Raw genomic sequence first — 22,275 nt, forward strand, 5'->3', positions numbered from 1 at the left:
GAATATGAGAAGCATAGACAGCTGAGGTGACCGTTAACTGGTGGATTTGGTTGTGGATGTGCAAAGACTGCTTGAATACTATTCAGATATTTATTTGGAAATATCTATTTCTAGCTAGAAATGTGTAGTTTTTTTTTCTTCTGGCAATAAGATGATGAATGGAAGTTGCTATAGGAGTTCCAGGAATCATTTAAAAGGATGATAATCATAGCTTTGACTTCTTAATTATAGTCATTGTTTTGCACCAGTAATAAATAATTCACTTTTGCCAATAAATGCTTGAAAGGATGTTACTTTTCTGAGGCATGTATTTTCATCTTTCAGAAGTTTTAAATCTTGTATGTTTGAAACTCATAGCTATAGAAATAATAATAGAATATGGAAAATTATGTATATCTCCGAATGTTAATGCCTTCAGATATTAATACTTGAAATTTCACATTTGAAAATTTGAATATTTTGTTTGGCTGTGTATTTGGAGAGGAGATTAAAATAATTTCTGTTTTCAAGAAACAAAGTAAGAATGAGAAGATATCAGGACCCATTTTGACAGAAGCTTAGCAATAAAATCAGCAATATAATCATTGAACATTGGATTATGCTTTAGATAACATTTTCCTTTTTTTTGTTTGCTTATTTTAGTAGGTACACTTCCCTGGTGAGACAGTTATTACAGGCCCAGCTGGGTCACAAGGATCTAAGGATTACTCTTTCTTTTCAATATGTTGAGCAGTTGGTACTCATTCTGAAACTCATAGTGTAGAATCATGAATTGGATTAGTGTCAGCCACATAATCAGTGAAGTCTCATTACCAGACCTTTTAGAATTTACCTTTGGATGGAATACAGTGGTCATATTATTTAACATCCTGCTGCAATTTTGCAATTGAATTAATGTTCAATGGATACTGGACTTTCAGAGGCACATCATGATTTGGTGATTGAAAGGGAAGATATGGCCCTTTTAACTACATTAGAAATAATTCATCATCACATAGCCATAAATGTACTTAGAATAGATGACAACTTTTATTCAATTATGTTTCGGTAATCTCATAAGATTTACTTTTTCTTTCATCAGAAGTGGAGATGGTAAAAGAGAAGATACTGAGGAGCAGAGTAGTAAGGACTGAAGATGCTAAACACAACATGTATATACACAATTAGTATAATCAAAACTATTATATGCTGTTTGAAAAAGTGGGGAGAGATAGAGGGAAGAATGGCAACATGGGACAGGAGGAGACTTTTTCAAAGTGCTCCGTGTGCATGTATAGAAATATCATGGGGAAACCCCCTCTTGCTACTTAAGGAATACAATAATGATAAGTATATAATGTTGTCTATGTTGTGTGATTATATATGCAAGAAGTATGAACTGTAGAAAAATTGAAACATTCAGAAAAATATAATTTTGTCCTTCAAAACTGAACTAATGCTACTGTTACTACTATTTTAGTTTATCTAAATAAATAGTTGAAATAATTCTATATAATATTTTCTGCTTTTCCTGTGCAGAGAAATAGCATTAACACACACTCACATATTCATACACACACGAGCACATACATAATCAGATAAAGATTAAACAGGTCATTTCTCTTACAGCAACCATGCAATGAATGATTGTTTTCTCCATTTCAAAGACAAGCCAAGTTTTGAAGAGCCAAAGTGTCATGTCCTGAAACATATCACTTGTAATTAAAGAAGTAGTATTTAAGCATAAGTTGCTTTGCAAAACACATTATATCCTATTACCTTTACCACATTGCATTGGTCATTTTCCATAGGTCTTCTTAGTTTGTTAACTGTGTTTGGATATTTAAGCCAATTTTAATTTCCCTTCTTCAAAGAATTCTGAGCCTTGAACAACTTTGCCTATCTTTACAGTAATGTCCTTGAAGAGATACACAGTAGTAGAATTACCAATTCAAAATATTTTTTAACTTGCTCTATAGAACCATCATTCAGTTCTTTGTACAGTGACAATAAATGGGAACATCTATAATGCTGACCTCCTTGAAGTGGAGCTTGAAAAAAATCTTAAGAGATCAGGCAAGCCAGCCCAAGGCATAAAATAGATTACCAGTCTAGAAGAGTTAGTTTGACTTTTTTGTTCTCTTATAATAGATACAAAGAACTTAGTTATTGACAAAGCTGGGAAGATTTATTAATTCTTTGCTTCTTTGTCCTAGAAAAGAATAAAGAAATTTGAAAGGTCTCAGAAAATTATGAGTAGAAAAGAGTTCAGATGATCTTTGTTCTGAAATGTCAGAAGTAAATAATGAAGGCCCTACAAGGAAGCTGAAAAGATTGACCACAGAAGAAATGAAAATTGTCCAAATGACTCACCTATGAGTTGAGAAGGCCAAATTTATTCATGGCGAATGTAAGGTTAGTGGTAGAAAGGAAGGCAAGGTCTCAGAGAAGCTAACTCATGAATTTTCTGGGCATCTAGCCATTGTGCTTTTAAAACACCCATGTCTGTTATTCTTCATAATAGCTCCATGAGAACAGATAACAATTTTCTTTAATTCCACAAAGAAAAAGTAAGAATCAGAAATGCCCAATTATTTGGTCAGAGTCAATAACCAGATGAAAACTCCAAGACCATTGATTCTGCTTTTGAAATCTTTTCAAAACAAGTTGACTGAAAACGCTCAAAGGCAGCATGGTCAAGCAGGATGGTCCTGAGTAAGTAGTCACAAGAAGCAGCAGAAGCAGAAAGTTAAATGCAGAACAAATGCAGGAGAAATTGCATGAATGGCCTTGATGAACTCAGGTGAAAGGAGAAGGTCACCAGATTACATCCTTGAATTTCTAAAAAGGATAAGCCTTTAAGAAAATGGGAAATGTAGGAGAAAGTCTGATGAAAACTGCTATGTGTAGGTAGGGGTAAATTGAATTGGAAGTATGATGGAGATATGCATTATACACTGAGAAAAATGATAACAGTATTGACCTTGAGAGCTAAAGGATAGAGATATAAACCAGGTGCCAGTGGTTCATACCTCTAATCCTAGCTAGTCAGGAGGCTGAGATCTGAGGAGCTCAGTTCAAAGCCAGCCTGGGCAGGAAAGTCCCCATGAGACTGTTATCTCCAATTAACCACTCAAAAACGAGAAGTGGCACTTTGGCTCAAGTGGTAGAACACTAGCCCTGAGCACAGAGAGGCTCAGGGTCAGTACACCGGGCCTGGGTTCAAATCCCACACTTGACAAAAAAAATGTATAGATACAGAATTGAAAGTCATCAGCCTGGGATTTTGAAATTTGTCTTAAGAGAAAATGTTCTTCTTTGGAAGACTGAAAAATTTTGACTGGTTTACTGTAGAACTGGTAGATGGTTAAAAATCAGACTATCGACTTGCATGTTTATAGTCATAAGGAAGTTATACAACCTCTCTATGCACTTCAGTTTAAACTGAGGGCTTCATACTTGCAAAGAGATGCTTTACCTCTTCACCTACACTCTTGGCTTCCTCTGTTGTCTATTGATGACAATCAGAAGATACTGCAACTCCTAAAGACAGCTTATTACCTAGTGTTTGCTGTTGGTGCAAAGTGGGTAGAAGCCAAGGATGTTGCTAAACATCTTATGATGCACAGAAGAGACCCCTGGATGTAAGAATCATTTGCTTGAAAAATATAAGTAGTGCCAACTTTTGTAATCCCTGATAGAAGCCCTGCATAAGGCAATTACACACATCTTTATCTCATTGACCCTATCCTAAATATTAAATCTTTAAGAAAAATAGCTCCATCAGTTGAATAGAAAAAGAGGGCAAAAAACCCCAGTGTGGGGAATTACTTAAATTGAAGAGATGGCAGAGGAAGAAGTATATGATACACATGTTAAGAAGTATCATAGAAGAGTAGGGGAAAAATCAGGAAAGTGAATGTCAAAGGAGAGACGAGGGGTTGTCAGAGCACAAGCATCTATTGCTTGGCTGCACCTGGACAACCTGCTAGGCACTAGAGAAACTTCCAGAAGCTCCAACAGAATGAACATAGGAAAGGCAACTGGATAATCAGTAATGATAATTTTGAGGGAAAAGTTTAAATAAAAGTGAAGAGAAAATCATAATAGGATACCAGTAAGTTGAAAAGTAAATGGAAAATGAGCACCGGAAACAGGAATGTGGTATGGGGCCCTAAAACTGAAGTCCTTGTGAGAAAAAGGGAAGAGACACCAGAAAGGTACACAAAGGAAAGGTCATGTTCATTAGGAATAGGCAAAGAAGGGTTAAAAGGGGCACCAGAAACTCATGATAACTTCTTGGTTTGAGCTTCTAGACTCCATAACTGTGAAAAACAAACAAAAACATGCACATGTTATGTAAACGTCACAATCTGTGGTCTTTTAGTATAGCCTCATCAGAATACTCATCAATATCTCTCTTTATTAGAACATTTATAAGCACAATGCACTTAAAGAAGTAAAATTATCTATCAAGATATCTTTCCTTAAAAAGAAAAAAAAGGATTAAAACTTAAGGCAGGATGTGAGAAACTATGTATTCGATTCCAAATTCTAGTCTAACTATCAATCAGCTGCCCTCAGCTGACTACAATGAGAGATACAAATGGATTCGCAATAGCTGGGCTTCAGTTATTAGTCAGGTTGCTTGAGTTCAAATGCCTATCTAGATACTACTCAGGTGACATTAAGCAATTGTTTTATTCTTCTACATTTGAGTACCTTATATGTAAAAATGGAGAAATAGTCAAAATAGTTTGATAAACACATGTAGTATTTTTCATGTTTTTGATTGATGATTTAGAAATTTAAAATTTATAATATTCAAATTTATATTAATTTCTAGTGATAGTAGGTAAAATATTTTCAATCATATAATTAGAGAAGAAAAAAGCTCAGTGATGGATTTTTTTAAACCACATCATTCAAGGGACTAATGTCTCTGAAAGTGTTGAATTGCATAAATAATAAAGTTGCGTGAAAACATATATCTTAGGATAAATTTGCCTTACCACTTAGATTAAAAATAAGCAACTTTGAGGTGAGATGTTTTATATATTTCCTAGCCCGTGCTTTTGAGGAACAGTTTTAAACAAGCATTTATAAAAAAAAAAGTGGATTGTTATAACTGAGATTTGATATAATGGATAAATATGCATGAATGTATTAAGAGCAATAGATCTGAGTCACCAATTTGGGTGTAGGACTGGAAGCACACACATGGACCCAGAGGAGATCTCCTCTGTATCATGTTTACTAATGCAATGCAAAGTGAACATTCCTTCTCTAGAGGAGAGCACGACCTCCACAACCCACAACTGCCCTGCAAATCCCAAGACCTAACACTTTTACTGGGGCCTGCAGGCCTGGGGGCAATCATTCATAGAAGCTGGCGGATGCGTCATTAACTATTGGAGGCTGAGCTATGCATCGTTCTTATCTTTGAGTCTGGAAGTCTTTGCTATATGCTGTGAATCATTGTGATAATATCAATGGGCCAGGAGTTTTTTAAACTACTGAGCCATTTTTCTTAGCCTAACGAACTATCGAACTCCTATGTCATCAGCTACTGGTTTATTTGAAGTCCTGTACATAATTCAGAGACAAATTGCCAAGTGTTCAATTTAATCCATATTTGTGTCAATCAATATCTTCATCAGTCCCAAAGTTTAGGTAAGATATTCATTTAAGATAATGTATGCACATGCATACTAGAGGAAGCTAGAAAATTTATAGAGGCCAGAGAGGGACACTATGTTTAAGAGACACTATGTTTTGTTTACAAAAACAAGAGTGGAAAAAAGGAAAAGCGACTACAGTAGTCCGCAAGACAATAAAGAAAAGCAATAAAGAAAAGAAGGTTCATTTCAAATTAGTGAAGGTAGAATGTGCAGGATAAATTAGATAGAAGAGTAGAAGGGTGAGAAGAAAACAATCTAGAATAAGAGCCAATAAGATTTTGATGTAAAGGACCAATCAGTAGAAGTTTTCAACTATTTGGGAACTGTGAGACCTGTTTTGTAGCAACTGAACTGCCGTTTCATGGGACACAACTGCAGATAATATCTAAGAATAAGCGTGGTTGTGTTCCCATAAAACTTTATTTATAAAAAGAGGCATGAGCCAGATTTAGTTTTCAGATCACAATTCGGCAACTCTTTGATCCCGTGTCACTCCTGAGGGAGGATGAAATGTTCTCGAGAAGCTTTGTTATTCAGAAACTGGCAGATGCTGTAAGACCCCTGTCTTCTACATCAGTGCCACCTGCCAAAACTGGTGATTAAGAGAAGAGGCCCGAGGGCTGTGAAGAGAGGAAGCCCTTCCCCTCACTTCCTGACTAGCCAGATCTTCTTCTAAAAAGGCTAGAATGAAGCCGGGAGAGGCTGAGATCTGAGGATCACAGTTCAAAGCCAGCCCGGGCAGGAAAGTCCGTGCGACTCTAATCTTCAATTAACCACCAGAAAACCGGAAGTGGCGCTGTGGCTCAAGTGGTAGAGTGCTAGCCTGAGAAGGGACAACGTCCAACCCCAGAGTTGAAGCCCCAAAAAATAAAAGTAAAAAGGCTAGAATGAACCAGTGAATGCTTAGGTTCTGGGTATTTTGTTTTTATTTTAGTTTTGGTTCTGAAACAGAGTATCCCACTGTATCTCAGGTTTGCTTCAAAATTAATGTGTAGCCAGGCTAGGCTTGAATTTGGAACCCTCCTGCCTCAGCTTCCGGAGTACTAGGATTATAGGTCATGCTCAGCTTTCTGATTTTGTATTTGCTTTCACTTTGTTTTATTACAAATGCTGGTGGTATTCTTAGTCAACAGTAGGGCAAAGGGTTGGAATGTTCATAACTGGTATCTGTTATGCTGCAATGTATCACATTATTTAACTCTATAATTTTTATACTTATTTTGCATAACAATGATAGTATCTTAATATTTATTTCTATCTATTCGATTTAATCCTTTAAAATATGCCCATATTTTAATTCATTTTTCTCTTTTGGGACAACAAGATTAAAAAAGAAAGATGAAATTCCAGAACTACTGATATCTTGACTTGTAACAGAAACCAATAAAATGACTACTTCATATATTTCTTTATTAAACATTTCCTGAGTATGTACTATTTTTTATCATTAAATATGGGTTTACAAAACTGGACATTAAAGAGTTCAATGTTTGTCAAAGTAGACTAAAAAAATAACAACTCCAGTAATTCTCATTAGGTAATCTGTGGCTGGGTGCTATGGTATATACCTATAGTTTCAGCACTCTGGAGACTGGAGAATGAACATCATGAGTTCAAGGGCATCCTGGGCTACACAACTAGAATATGTCTCAGGAACAAAAAAAACAAGGCTGGGAAGGTGGCTCAGTGGTAGAGCGCTTGCCTTGCATGCATAAGGCCCTGGGTTCGATTCCTCAGCACCACATAAGCAAAAAGAAAAAAAAGGCCAGAAGTGTCACTGTGGCTCAAGTGGTAGAGCGCTATTAAAAAAAAAAAAAAAGAACAAAAAACCACTGAGGGGTCTGAAAAGGTAGCCACAAGGTATCTGATGGGATTCAGATAGGAAATACAAGAGATTCAGATAGGAAATACAAGGAAATACAAGTTATCTAGGAAAATGTTTTTTCTAAAGGACAACTATTACTTTGTTTTTAGTTTCCAGTCCATCATAGACAGACATTCTTGTGAAATAAAACACAAATGAACCACTAAAGGAATTAAAAAGGTATAAAAATAGATGACCGAATTTTACTATTAGATTAAAGGAAAAGAGGTACAAAAGCTAGTCTCATTTCCATTGAGAGCATGTGTATAAGGAAAAAGAAAGAAAATGACTTAGCAATCATAATAAAAACAATATTGTGAGTGAAATAACAATTTCCAATTCAAATGCAATGAGTATAATTTGAAAGAATCCTTGGCTTGTCGATATTAGCAATTTAATAGAAAAGAAGTTCCTATTTCTTGATTATTAATGCTTCTGATTTAGGTTAGATTACTGGAAATGTCACTTGGTGAGAGAAATGTCTATACTACTTTAGCTTTTAACACACACAGAATAGAGCAACCAGCCTCAAAGTAATGCATTAATGAGAAGGAAGAAGTGTTTTTAAAATACTTTTAGCATGCTGAGAATATTTATTTTTATTTTTATGTAAAATAGAGCAAGTAATGTAATGTCCTGTTTTAATTAGCCCTTCATCAGTAGCCAGTTCTATTGATTTCTCTGGTCGTTAGGGTTAAATTTTATTCTCCATCTCTCCTTCTCTTAAGTAGATACTGAACCTTATATACTTTAGGCTACAATTAGCAAATTAATTTTAAGTTATCTCATATTTAACACAATCTCCCCCATTCTTGGTTTTATAAGCTATTTATACCAGATATTTATTTTTTTATTGTGAAAATACTGTACAGAGGGGTTACAATTACATGGGCAAGATAATGAGTACATTTTTTATCAAACATTGTAGCCTCCTCCTTTGTTTCCCCTTCTCATCCCTTCCCATCCTCCCCCCCACTGCCCCCCACCGAATCCTCTTCCCCCTCTCCTCCCCCAACCAAAGTTGTAAAGTTCGTTTTTTGACATGACAACTTGTACATCTCATTGTTGCAATTGGTCCACCTGTATCCCTATTTTAATGATTTGCTTTTTCCCTTCCCCTCCACAAATTATACCAACATCGTATACAGTGAAAGCAGAGGTTATACCATGGGGGAGGGACATACAAAGCAACAAAGTAATAATCCTATAAATAAGTTAGAAACAATCACATGAAAGAGAAAACCATTTGAATACATATCTTAGGGTTCATTTCCCTAACATCAACTTATCTGACCTTTTCTGCTTGACTCAGACATATACTAGTTGTTGCAAATAAGGGAAACCATGGGACCTATGTTTCTTTGGGCCTGGCTTACTTCACTTAATATAATTTTTGCCAAGTATTTCCATTTCCTAACAAATGAGGCAATGTCATTCTTTCTGATGGAGGCATAGAATTCCACTGTGTATATATACCACATTTTCTTGATCCATTCATCTACTGAGGGGCATCTGGGTTGGTTCCATATCTTAGCTATGGTAAATAATGCTGCAATAAACATAGTTGTGCCAGTAGCTTAGTGTGGTCTTATTTGTGATCATTTGGGTAAATGCCCAAAAGTGGGATTGCTGGGTCATAGGGGAGCTCTATGTGGAGTCGTTTGAGGAATATTCATACTGCTTTCCAAAGTGGTTGAACAAGTTTACACTCTCACCAACAATGCAGTAAGGTTCCCTTCTGTCCACATCCCCTCCAGCATCTGTTGTTATTAGAGTTCTTGATTCTAGCCATTCTAACTGGGGTGAGGTGGTATCTCAATATTGTTTTGATTTGCATTTCTTTTATGGCTAGGGAAGTTGAGCATTTCTTCATGTGTCTATTGGCCATCCTTCTTTCCTCTTCAGAGAAGTTTCTCTTTAAGTCTTTAGCCCACTTATTTATTTAAAGGGCAGTTGTTTCTTTGAAGATTTGTTGTTGGGGGATTTAAGTTTTTGAGTTCGAGGTATATTTTAGATATGAGACCATTGTCTGTTGTATGGCTAGTGAAGATCTTCTCCCAATCCGTGGGCTTTTTATTGATCTTGCTAGCTATGTCCTTTGCCATGCAGAAGCTCAGCAATTCCATTCCCAAATTACTCAAGCTGATTCAAAACTTTGGCAAAGTAGCAGGGTATGAAATCAACCCTCAAAAATCAATGGCTTTTCTATATGTCAACAATGAGAAAAGTGTGGTTGAAATTAGGAAAGCAACTCCATTTATAATAGCCCCACAAAAAAACTACCTAGGAATTAACTTAACCAAACAAGTGAAGGACCTCTATGATGGAAACTTTAAAACCTGAAAAAGGAAATCAAAACAGAACTTAGAAAGTGGCAAAACTCCCATGCTCTTGGATTGGAAAGATCAACATCGTGAAAATGGCAATACTTCCCAAGGCTGTCTACAAATTCAATGCGATACCTCTCAATATTCCAACCTCATTCTTCAAGGAAATAGAGGAGAGAATCCAAAAATTCATATGGAACAATAAAAGACCCAGAATAGCAAAAACAATCCTCAACATAAAGAAGAGTGCTGGAGGAATATCAATACCAAATTTCAAACTCTACTACAAAGCCATAGTAATCAAAACAGCTTGGTACTGGCACAAGAACAGACCTCAGGACCAATGGAACAGAATTGAAAACCCAGAAATGAACCTACAGACCTATAGCCATCTAATCTTCGATAAGAGAGCTAAAAAATAGAATGGAAGAAAGACAGCCTTTTCAGTAAATGGTGCTGGCAAAATTGGTTAATCACTTGTAGAAAACTAAAATTAGATCCTTATATATCACCCTGCACCAGTATCAACTCCAAATGGATCAGAGACCTTGGAGTCAAAGCAGACACTCTGAAAACTTTACAGGATGGAATAGGAGAAACCCTAGGTCTCCTTAGCACAGACTGAAATTTTCTTAATAGAGACCCATAAACACAACAAAACAAAGAAAGATTGAACAAATGGGATTGCATGAAATTACCAGATATTTCTTATTTCACAAGTTTGACAATAAGTAAGCGGATCTATATCAGGTTGAAAAACTGAATTCTATTAAGTTTGATATGGAGTGCTGCTGCCTGTAATCCAGAACTCAGGAGGCTGAAGCAGGAGAATCATGAGTTTGTAGCTTACCTTGGCTACATGTTGAACTCAGGGAGAATGTGGGCCACATAAGGAAACCTGGTCTTACAGAGAAAATGCAGGCTCAGTCATGTTGCTATTAGATATCATGACAATGTCCAATTGCAACAAAAGTTTCATACTTCTACTTGTTTCTTCATAGACCAACAGTGATTTACACATCATACTTTAAGTAGCTCAACTTTATAAAAAATGTCTTCATTCAACTATGTTTAGTCAAGGTGGTGTGTACACTGAAGCCTTATAAGTTAATATTTAAATTAAAATATTTACAAATTCAGAATTCTGAAAACATGTTTTTCTCTAACTTTCTATTTAATTGTATGTGTGTGTGTTTGTGTTTGTGTGTGTGTGTGTGTGTGTGTGTGTGTGTGTTTGGGAAATAATTTAGCCAAGTTTTAAGTTAATATGTCTAATGATATATTTGACTTGTCACATTAAGATAACTATACCCAGGGTTGACAGACATTCTGTTAGCCCTAGGAAGTATTTAAATACTTCATGGCATAAAATTATTTCTTTGTTTCTTTTTGTCTTCAATATTTAACTTAGTTAAGTTAGCAGAATAGATTTTATAGTGTATCATATGGTTTGGATATAATCAAGGTAACAAACCTGTTTTAACAACATATATGAGATTTTCTCCTCCCACCCTATCTTGAGTTTAAAAAGATACTGTTATTAAAATTCTATTACAAAATTTATAAACATTGAGATAAATATGATCAAACATATCATATATATATGAAGCCATCATCATGAAATAGATTTTAGTATAGTTAAAAATAGGTAATATTTTAAATCTAATGGTGCCAGATAGGTGTGCATGAAGACTGAATAAATTCATATCTGTTTCTGTGGATCTCTGTTTCTGAGTGCACACATGAGTTGTTAATAAAAATGTGCATAGCTGTAAGGTATAAGACAAATTCTGTTCTCCTTTAGCAGTATGATAAGGCAAGTCTCTGATAACTTAAACTACCCTTCTGGTAATTTAAAAGCCAATTTCTCTCTTGATGATGTCTCATCATATCCTGAAAGAAGAAAATTATACACTTTTTAGACTTACCACTGACTAAGCAGCTACATTTGGAAGGATGTTTTGGTTTCATAATGAAATTATGTTAATAACTGAAATTATTACCCGCTGAGTTACTGTCACTATTGTGTTCTAAAACAGGCAAAACTTCCTAGAATGAGAAACAATGTTTTAACTGATATATTTATTAAGGAAAATTTCCATAAATGTTACCAATTTTCATGTGGAGTAGTGATTTTTTCATGTAAAAGTAGTCATATTTTTCCTGCCTCCCTTCCCTGCTTCCATTTATCCTTCATGTATGCTGTTGAGGTGGGCTAATTTTTTTTACTTAATAATGTTTTCTTAATTTATTCTGAAATGAATTCTAGAGTTTATGTGAAAGTAGATATATGACTTTACAAGACTGAAATAGAAATTGTACATGATTGTGAGTTTACAAAAATAATTCAGTTAATATCCGTAGTATCTTCTGTTATGTTTAATAAGTTGTATCTTAGGATTTATACTCATACAGTCGATGACATTCTTAAATCTTTATCAACTCTATTATAATCTATTTGAGGAATACAGTGACAACAAAATTCATCTTCTTTATTAGTAAAAAGAAAAAATATCATAAGTAAATATTTCAAAAGACAGATGATACCTACAGTAATACTTTTCCACATGTCAGTTTGATAAAAGTCTACTGATAGCAGGTGTTTCCACCATCTTTCACAGAAAGTCTGTGAAAGGAAACTGCACCACTGAAGATAGTGTTGACTGATCAATTTTGTAACTCCTTCAATTCTGATTCAATTATCAATCAAGATGATTGAAATTATTCACTTACCAACTATTGTTATACAGATAGTGGTAGTAACTGCAAACTTTATAGTATCTATTGAAAAGTCACACTTCCTTTAAGCGATTTAAAAGATAATAGTTGATTTTCTGTTTGAAGAGATTTAGAATATTATCAGGCTGTGACTTTCAAAATTGTTATATTTCTATTGATTAAGATTGGTTTCCACATAAAAATCATTACAAATGATATATGGTTCCAATTCCAAAGGCCAAAATTTTGCCTTTGGGTAATGTTTACTTTGTAATGAAATTCTATATTTTCTGTCTATGCCATTGAATATAAACACAAATATTTTTGTAAATAACTAAAGAACAATTCCATGAATCATATTTAAGTAATTTTCTCAACCACAGGGATTATATTCACCATTTATATTTATATTTGATAATAAGTCTGAAGATTTTATAAGGTCTATTGTCTAGTATTCAGCCAATCTGTATAAATTAATACAATTCTCTAAAGAAAACCTTAGATTTTCCAAGAGTCTGATATCTCTGGCCCTTGCCTAATGCTTTTCCAATGGTTAATTTTTATATGGAAATACTTGTGTTTAGTGCACAACTAGTCATCCTTCCTCCCAGATGAGATCATTTCTCAAGGGTCTGAGATAACAGCTGTTGCATCCCCTTCTAGACAGCTCCTTAGGCAGATGTAATGTTCTTTGTAGATTATCAAAACTAAATAAATAAATAAAATAAGTGAAAGCAATTATTAAATTTAAATCACACAAATGATATGCTGCATTTTTGCTATTTTGTCATGCATAATTTATTGTTTAGTGCTCAAAACACAAAAAGCCATTTGCAGATTAAGATTATAGAAAAGTTGGCAGAGTTCAGTGGCAGAGTGCTTGTCTAGCATGCAAGAAGCCCTCCATTTTATCCCTTGCACTGCCAAACAAATAAATAATTACAGAGGTATAAAATTAAAATGTAATTTCATGCAGTCTTTTAAAACCCTCATCCAGGTACTAGATAGTGCTAGAAATTTTACAATCATCCTCAAGGCACTATAATTTGGATAAGAAGTTGGATTTGATTTTAGACTTGAAAGATGAGTGATTGTCTACTTCCAGTCAGTCCCCACACTAGCTCTAGATAACATGTTTGTTTTTAAGCTCTCTTGTTTCAATGCACTCACCTAGAAAACATTACTAATTCATAGGGTCATTTATATGTTTATATTGATATATTTGTTATTACAAAGCACACTGCAAGTTACCCAGTGTGCAAGCAAAATTATGATTCTCATGATAATCTAAGCTTCTAACTATGAGCTTTGCTTTTGTTCATTCATGCAGTCCAGTTTGTTATTGCCCCAAATACTATATGTTCGAGTTACCATTCCTAATTGTATTTTATAATTGTCAAGGGTAATTCTAGTACATATATGGGTATGTTTGTGTTGTTTTGCCTCAATGTTTTATATATAAATGCATAGTATATATGACTTCACTGCCCAAAGTAAGTCTAAACACCTTCTTAGGTATTGAATAGGATTAAGTTTAAGCAGTTATATGAATCTTCCTACTTTATACTCCAAATGAGTTGATTTTTCTATATCTTGCTCTTGTTAAATATTTTCCTCAATGCTAAGTTTATTCTACTTTGAAGATGAACTTTTTAAAGTGGAGATAATGATATTTGCCTGTTATGGTTTGTTTGCGAATTGGAATGCATGATAAAACCAATTAAATTAACTAACACTAAGTTAAATGACTAACAATTAAATTAGTAGAATCTGACAAGCAGTATGCCTACACCATCTTTAGTCTTGTTATTTCAGTATTATAAAGAAATGACTTGATGCTGTATAGGAGTTAGTCTATCATAAATGTTCTATCACTAGATCCTTGAGTGTTTTTGCCAGATGTGGTTGCCAAATATGATTATGTGCTGTGAACTACAGAATTAATCTGAATTAGAAAGGTCACTGATCATATAAAATTTATATACTTGTCCGGGAAATATACCACTCTGCAGGATGTTTCTTAATAATGTATTATACTAAGTGTGTATTCTTTTTAATTAGATGTTTTTATATTGCTTCAATCTGTTACTAATTATTAATCTATTAACTAGGTTGTCATTGTTTCTACTTTGAGCTGGATCATCCTAAACTCTGTGTTTCTCTTTGGCAGCTCTTTCAAGCATCTGATTGGAGGGCTGGATGATGTTTCTAATAAAGCTTATGAGGATGCAGAAGCTAAAGCAAAGTAAGTGATACTACTTTCTAAGGCCTTTACTTTGATAAAGATGCTGAATAGGGCTGAGAAGGTGGCTCAGTGGTAGAGTGCATGCCTTGCATGCATGAGGCCCTGGGTTCGATTCCTCAGCACCACATAAGCAAAGAGAAAAAGCCGGAAGTGGTGCTGTGGCTCAAGTGGTAGAGCGCTAGCCTTGAGCTGAAGAGCTGAGGGACAGCACCCAGGCCCAGAGTTCAGGCCCCATGACAGGACCAAAAAAAAAAAAAAAGATGCTGAATAGAGATAAGATCAAAGGCTTTCATCAACTTAACTTAGTCAAATACTCCAATACAAGAAGAATCTACTTTCTTAAAAAGAAACACACTTTTAAATAAAATTATTGACCAATGTTTACTTGGTAAGTATATCTCTCTTTAAACATGAAATCTTAATTTTTATGAGAAAACCAACCCCAAAAGGAAAATAGCTACAAAAATATAGACAACTGAAAGCTTGTCCTACTGAAAATAATTTTGGAACAAATAGACAGTAGGTTGAACAGAGGTTTATGGAATTGCATGAAAGATAATATGGCTAGAACTGTGTACCTAGAAAAAAATTCACTATATTGAGCTTTGATGCTAGTAATATGAGAAAAATATCTGCTACTACATATTCTATTCATTATAATTTTGCATTATAATACAGCTCTTCTATAAAGGCAATTTGCTTTAAGCTTAGAACTTGACTAGTTTCTTGAACAACAACAAAAAAAACTTGAATTTGAGAGTCGCTATTTCTGGAAAAGGTTTAGAATAAAATCAATATCCCTAAACCTTCTCCTCTTGTTCCAAGTACCTGTTGGTATTTCATGTGACATGGGTAATTGGAGGGATTAGTTTTATATAATTTCATGTTAAAAATAGAGTAGGGCCAGTGTTTGATTTGTTGACCTTGTAGAAACATAAAAATCACAATAATCAGTTTTGAATGAGGTTTCAATCTGTGGAAACAGTGGATCTAGAACTAAAATATTACATATTATAACACAGGTTAATATTATTACTCACATTCACCCATTACATGCATGTATTTTTGTTTTCCTCTCCACATACATTGTTTTAATTTTCTCTGAACTTTGGAGCAACATAGTCTTCAACTCTGAGGATGGATGTCAGCAATGTAGGAAACTGAACTTGCCAGTTTTAATAGCCCCTTTTACAAAGGCTTTGGGTTACGATGAAGTAATTTTATGCAGCACATTAATTATGCATGTTAATGCTCAGCTTGGACATGAGTCTCATACATTAGTACTATTTCCACTGAGCTGACAGAGGGCCCATTTAAGATATCTTGTCTATTTTAAAAGTTATAAAGACATCTTTGGATTTTATCCCTAAAGGATTATTTGCTTGCCATATTAAAAAAGATTTTCTGTTTATTACCATAATTTATCTGTTTATTTTTCTTTTTATTGGACATATACATAAGTATATATAGATGCACATACATAGTATATAGATGTACAGATATAGATATACACATAATAACTGGTGCATTGTTTTAAAAACTCATCTAAATCTACTTGCGGAATTAAAAATTGCTAAAGATCTTTTTGTAATGATGTGATCCTGATGCTTTGGTGTACTTGTTTCCCTGTTAAACTTTAAAAGATTCTCTGATAAGGTTTGCATAACTTACATTTACTCGATGGAAAGTTGATATCAGAACAGCTTAAAATCAATACTTTCTGAGAAAGTGATTGTGAATCAGTCTTATCCTTCTCAGAATCTATTGATGCTATGCAATGTCAGCGTGCATGTCTCCTACACTCTGGCCGCTAGTGGGCTTATTGATACATGATACAAGGAGAGGTAGTAAGAAATCCTGCTACACTGCAATAGATTCAGATGATTAGAAGAAAGCTACGTTAGTTATTCATTTCAGAGAGAGAATCATTAGCATAATGGCAGAAGCCACAAGTCTTGCATGGTATTCCTGTACTCTGTCATTCCTAGACAAAAGATCTTAGTCATCACTGATAATACCTGTCTTTCAGTCTCAGTTACCACATCTTTGAAATGGTATGTTTTCATTGTTTTAATAGATAGTAGTTTGTACAAACTTTATAAATTATACAGGTTTATGGGACTGTATGATATTCTTGGTAGAATTAACCATTAGAGATAATCTTTAATACACTTGATACATGGAAGGAATGACACCTACTGATTATGCCATGCATATTATGTAAAACTGATTTTTCTATGAAAGAAGTTTTTAATGTTATGTAAGCAAAATTCTATTTCTCTTATATCACTTAACCTAGAAAATATTTGTAAATATATACTTATCAAAATGGCAACTTTTAACTGAGAGTGAATTATATAGTGATTAAGCAACAGCAGGGTAATAAAATTATTACCTACACTAAGGTACTTCTCAGTGCTTTTATTCGACTTATAGATTTGATAGGTGATAAATAAGAAATTGTGTACTGTACAGAATTAAAGTGTGCAACAGTATTTGATATATGCACTAACTATTCAAATGATCACTGCACTATAGGTAATTAACACATTCATCTCTTACAAAGGTATAGGGTATATGTATGTGTGTATGCATATGTGTGTGTGAAAGAGAAAGTGTGTGTGTGTGTGTGTGTGTGTGTGTGTGTGTGTGTGTGTGTGTGTGTGTGAATGGATTACATAATGATTGAATCAATTGCTGGTTAGATTAATGGCTCATTAGATGGAACCCTAAGTTAGACTGGCCGACAATCAATCTCCAGAACCAGATCCACCACTGATAGGGTTATCAGTTGATCAGATCTGTTGCTGATTATGTCAGCAAGTTGTTAGGTCAAATTTTAAATAGTTTAGCCACTGACTGGATCAAATACTGGATCAGATCAAATACTGATCAGATTACCTAATGAATGGATTCAACACCACTCTTGATTAGACCAACCAGTGACAGATGTACACTGTTTTAGAAAATTTCATTCAGAAAAAACTTGTTCCAAACTTTTTATTCAGTTCATGTTAAAACTCAATGTTGATGGGCATTTGGAAAATGGAAATCACATGATGAAACTATCTAAATTCTTGGATCCAATTCTAGAGAAATTGGTAAAAAGAACTGTATTCCTAAAAATAGCCTCTTAAAAATAAATATTGGAGGCATTATTGTTATATCTCTTATAGTGTTGGTACTTTATAAACTCAATAAATAAGGTCAAAAGATTTCCTAAATGGAATCATCTTTTAATAACACATCTTGTCACTCAGAAAAAGGCAAAGTACCAGTTATTCCCCAGGGAGACTGTTTTAGATGCATTAATAATTTTAAACATCTCTTTGTATTAATATTGCTGTTGGTCACTATTGAATTTCTTCTCATTAACTACATTGCCACTTGACTTTGTGTAAAGAATTTAGAAAACTTTCCTAAATGTAGAACTTAGGAACACACTCTTCTAATTGGTTAGATTAATGGCTCATTAGATGGAACCCCAAGTTAGATTGGCCAATGATCAGTAGACTCCGTGACCAGATCCACCACTGATATGGTTATCAGTTAAGCAGATTTGTTGTTTATTATGTCTGCAAGTTATTAGGTCAAATTTCAAATAGTATAGTCTCAGACTGGATCAAATACTGAACAGATCAAATACTTATCAGATTACCTAATGAATGGATTTGACATCACCCCTGATTAGTCCAACCAGTGATAAATATATATTGTTATAGCAAATTTCATTCAGATAAAATTTGTTCCAAAGTTTGTTTAGTTCATGCTAAAACTGGGTAATTCTGTAATGCCTCTAAATCATGTAGATCACAAATTCTGTACCATTAGTACAGAAGTGATTTGGCTCCATTGAGCCAGCTTTAGCTTTTCAAGGTCTCCTTAAGTTTGCAACAATTATGGAAGATAAAACTAGTATTTCTAAAATCTCCATTAAAATGATCATGTTATTTCTCCATTTGAAACCACTATTAGTACTAAACAATAGACTGTTACTACTTGGGTGAGAAAAGAAAAAAAAAGTAGGATGATGTATTTGTATTTTGGAACATAAAGACTGATTTTATTGAGACATTTAAAAACTCAACCACAGTAGGAGTGATAGGGCATGCCTGTAATCTCAGCACCTGGGAGTTGAGGTAGCATAATCTTAGCCAGTCTGTCATATAGTTAGTCCCATGCAAACCTGAACTATATAGCAAGACTTTGTCTCACAAAAAAAAAAAATCAATCAAACCAAAAAAAAAAAACTTAGACATGGAAAACTCATTAGCTATTAAAGTTAGACCATCAGTGGGTTTGCTGCTAAATACTACATTCATCAGTGATAACAATACATCTTTTTCCAAATAAAAATGTTTAATATATATAGGATTAATATATACTTTACAAATATATAAATATGTATAGCTCAACTTACTTGTTAATTTTGATGCTTTGTCATGAACATCTCCAATATAAAGTTTGCCCTCTGCCTAACTATATTCCAAGATTAAAGTCATTCAACGCATGAAAAAAATAATTATTTATTTATGATGATTATTTTTACTTTCATTATTAATAGAGATAATATGGCAGGATAAAAGGAACAAAAAGAAAAACAATGCAACACAACTGCTATTAATGATCTGTGTGTTTTTTAAAAATATTTTTTATTGTAAAGATACTGTACACAGGGGCTGCAGTTACAGGAGGAAGGTAATGAGTACATTTCTTATAGAGCACTGTTACCCCCTCTTTTGTTTTTCCCCTATTTTTTTAATTGGTTGTGGGGCTTGAATGCTGGGCCTGGATGCTGTCCCTGTGCTCTTCAGCTCAAGGCAAGCACTCTATCACTTGAGCCACAATGCCACTTCCAGTTTTCTGGTGATTAATTGGAGATCAGAGTCCTGCCCCTGGTTGGTTTTGAACCACAATCCTCAGATCTTGGCCTCCTGAGTAGTGAGGACTACAGGTGTGAGACACCAGTACTGGGCTTGATCTGTTTTATAATTGTACTTTTAGCACATTTACAAATTTATATCTTAGCTAAACATGATTGGCTCACACACCTCTGTAATGCTCAGAAGGCTGAAATCTGAGGATTATAGTTTGAAGTCAGCCCTATCATGGATGCACAAGGCAAGACTTAGGCACAAAAAATATTCAAATGAGGAGCTTGTTTAAGACAAACACTGTTGTTTGCTTGATATTTTCAGCATTACTTTTGATGATGAGCCTTGCAGTCTGACACAATGTGAGAGCAGTAAAAGATGTTCTTTACACTTCACCAGCCCTGAGCACCCTTTAGACACTTCCTGTGCTGTCACAGGGAATTGGCTCCCTGCTCTTTGGCACCAGATCTTGCTTAGGCCTTTGACTATTCACTCATCAAATGCTTCTCTAGCACTAGAGGCTATGCAAATTAGAGCTGAGGCCTACATTGTCTGGTAAAGTCTGAAATGGCCTCAGGTCAACTAGCATCTAATGCTTATGAGCTTTTGAAAGCACCAACTGGTTCATTGGGAACTGAGTTTTTGAACACAAGCTTTGACATTTAGTCTTTTCTTATTAGTGTTTTATTACCAGACATTTCAGATTTTAGTATTCTCACAATCTTATCACCAATTTATTTAAAACAACTTGGTCTTGATCTAAGCAATGCTCAGGGAATTGAGCTGAGAAAATCACACATGCCCTTCTCTTACCATGTAAAGAATTCAAGTGACCAATATCCTGTTCCAAAATCGGGAGCATATGTCAACAAAATGGAAAGAACACTGAAACTGACATGAAATAGCTTTGAAACCAGAATTAGAACTTGCTGACCACTAGAAGGTGGAAAAGCAAGATAGCCCAGATATCTGAGCAATAAAAATTATTTTCCATTTTAGTACAGAGTAAAGGATAGGAAACAAGAAAGAATTGCAGCATTTGGCCCTGCACTAATAAGCTGGCTTTCAATCTTACAAGAGCTGTCTGTTTTTAAACTCTAGTACATACAATCCGGCGAGGAAGATATATAGAATAGTTTCAAGGACCAGTAATACTAATAGATTAATACTGTCAGTGTGATTCGTGACTTCACAAAGAATCAAAATGAATTTATCTTTCCTGAGTTGTTGCTTTTTTATGAACTGATGGTTCAAGATGTGGCTTGGATAGGATTTTTTTTCTTTTTCTTTTTTCCTATTTCATTAAAAAATTGAAAACTCTCTAAGGAAATTTGCTAATTTCTTTTCTGTAGCGATTATCTTTAAGACTCCCTAGGTAGCAAGACTTTCTAAATGTGAATCCCACTATGTCCTTGCATGCAACCTTTTCTAATTGGCAGAGCAGAGGGCTAAAGACAATTGAAAACACTTCTGCTGCTGACTTGCTTGGGCAAAACAGACAAATCATTGGTTATCTGACTCTCTCTTTTTTTTTTTTTGTTAGTCATGGGGCTTGAACTTTGGGTCTAGGTGCTGTCCCTCAGCTCTTCAGTTTAAGGCTCGTGCTCTACCACTTGAGCCACAGCACCACTTCCAGTTTTCTGGTGGTTAATGGAAGATAAGAGTCTCACAAACTTTCCTGCCAGGGCTGGCTTTGAACGGTGATCCTCAAATCTCAGCCTCCTATGTAGCTAGGATTACAGGTGTGAGCCACTAGTGCCCAGGTCATTTTGTTCTTTCTTAACTATCCTTCTCTTCTTCCTCTTTCCAACAGCTTCATGGGTGTCACTCTGCTGTTTTCATATATGCACTGGCACAGGGCTGGGAAGCCTTTCTTTACAGTGGCCCAATGACCTTGAACAAGGAACCAGTGAACCTATTTCCTAATGTGTACAAATAACAAAATTGAAACCTTATCTAGTTTTTAGGTTTGGGATTCTAAAATGTTTAGAATGTGCCTAGTAAAAGATTCTTTTATATAAACAGTATTGTTATATTCTTTTAAATGAGGACATCTTTCTGATTCTCAACAGATAACAGATCTGTTTATGTTACTTTGTGGGTCTCTCTTTTAACAGAGGTCACTAAGTTATATTTATTTCTTCTTTTTTCCTCCTTCAATTCATGTGCCCCTCTTCACTACCCTACACATAAAACATGTATTTCTTTTTGAATCTGCAAGCATTGCTGAGAGTGCTCACATCATTCAAAATATTTACATCAAAATTCATACAGTTTTGCTTGAAGTTCATTTTGACAATTCATAGTACTTAAATAAATTAGCCTTTTAGATACAGCATTTTTCATTTTCATCATTATACATAAAATTTTCTCTTTCCAATATGACATTTAGATATGATAATGAGCCAGACTATCTTTCAATAAAATGTCATTAGAAAATTATAAAGTACATTTGAAACTAGAAAATGTTATACTAATATTTCCCACACGCATCCTTTCAGAGAGAAATGATTTTTTAAGTAATGAATTAAAATGGCAGCATAAATCATTTTGATACAATAAGCACAATATACTCTATTCATTTACA

At 34.4% G+C, this 22,275-nt stretch overlaps 1 protein-coding gene across 2 annotated transcripts in view; it reads left to right on the top strand.

Annotated features, from left to right (window-relative positions):
- Nucleotides 1–22,275, top strand: part of Prkg1 (protein kinase cGMP-dependent 1) — a 1,051,642-nt gene that overhangs the window by 930,766 nt on the left and 98,601 nt on the right. For both annotated transcript variants that reach the window (XM_042689193.1, XM_042689194.1), the window contains exon 9: nt 14,740–14,814. In XM_042689193.1, coding sequence (XP_042545127.1) covers nt 14,740–14,814 — 75 coding nt within the window. The remainder of the gene's footprint in view (nt 1–14,739; nt 14,815–22,275) is intronic.

Source organism: Dipodomys spectabilis, unplaced genomic scaffold (assembly GCF_019054845.1).
Source record: "Dipodomys spectabilis isolate Male_0828 unplaced genomic scaffold, ASM1905484v1 ptg000125l, whole genome shotgun sequence".
In the NCBI taxonomy this organism is placed as follows: Eukaryota; Metazoa; Chordata; class Mammalia; order Rodentia; family Heteromyidae; genus Dipodomys; species Dipodomys spectabilis.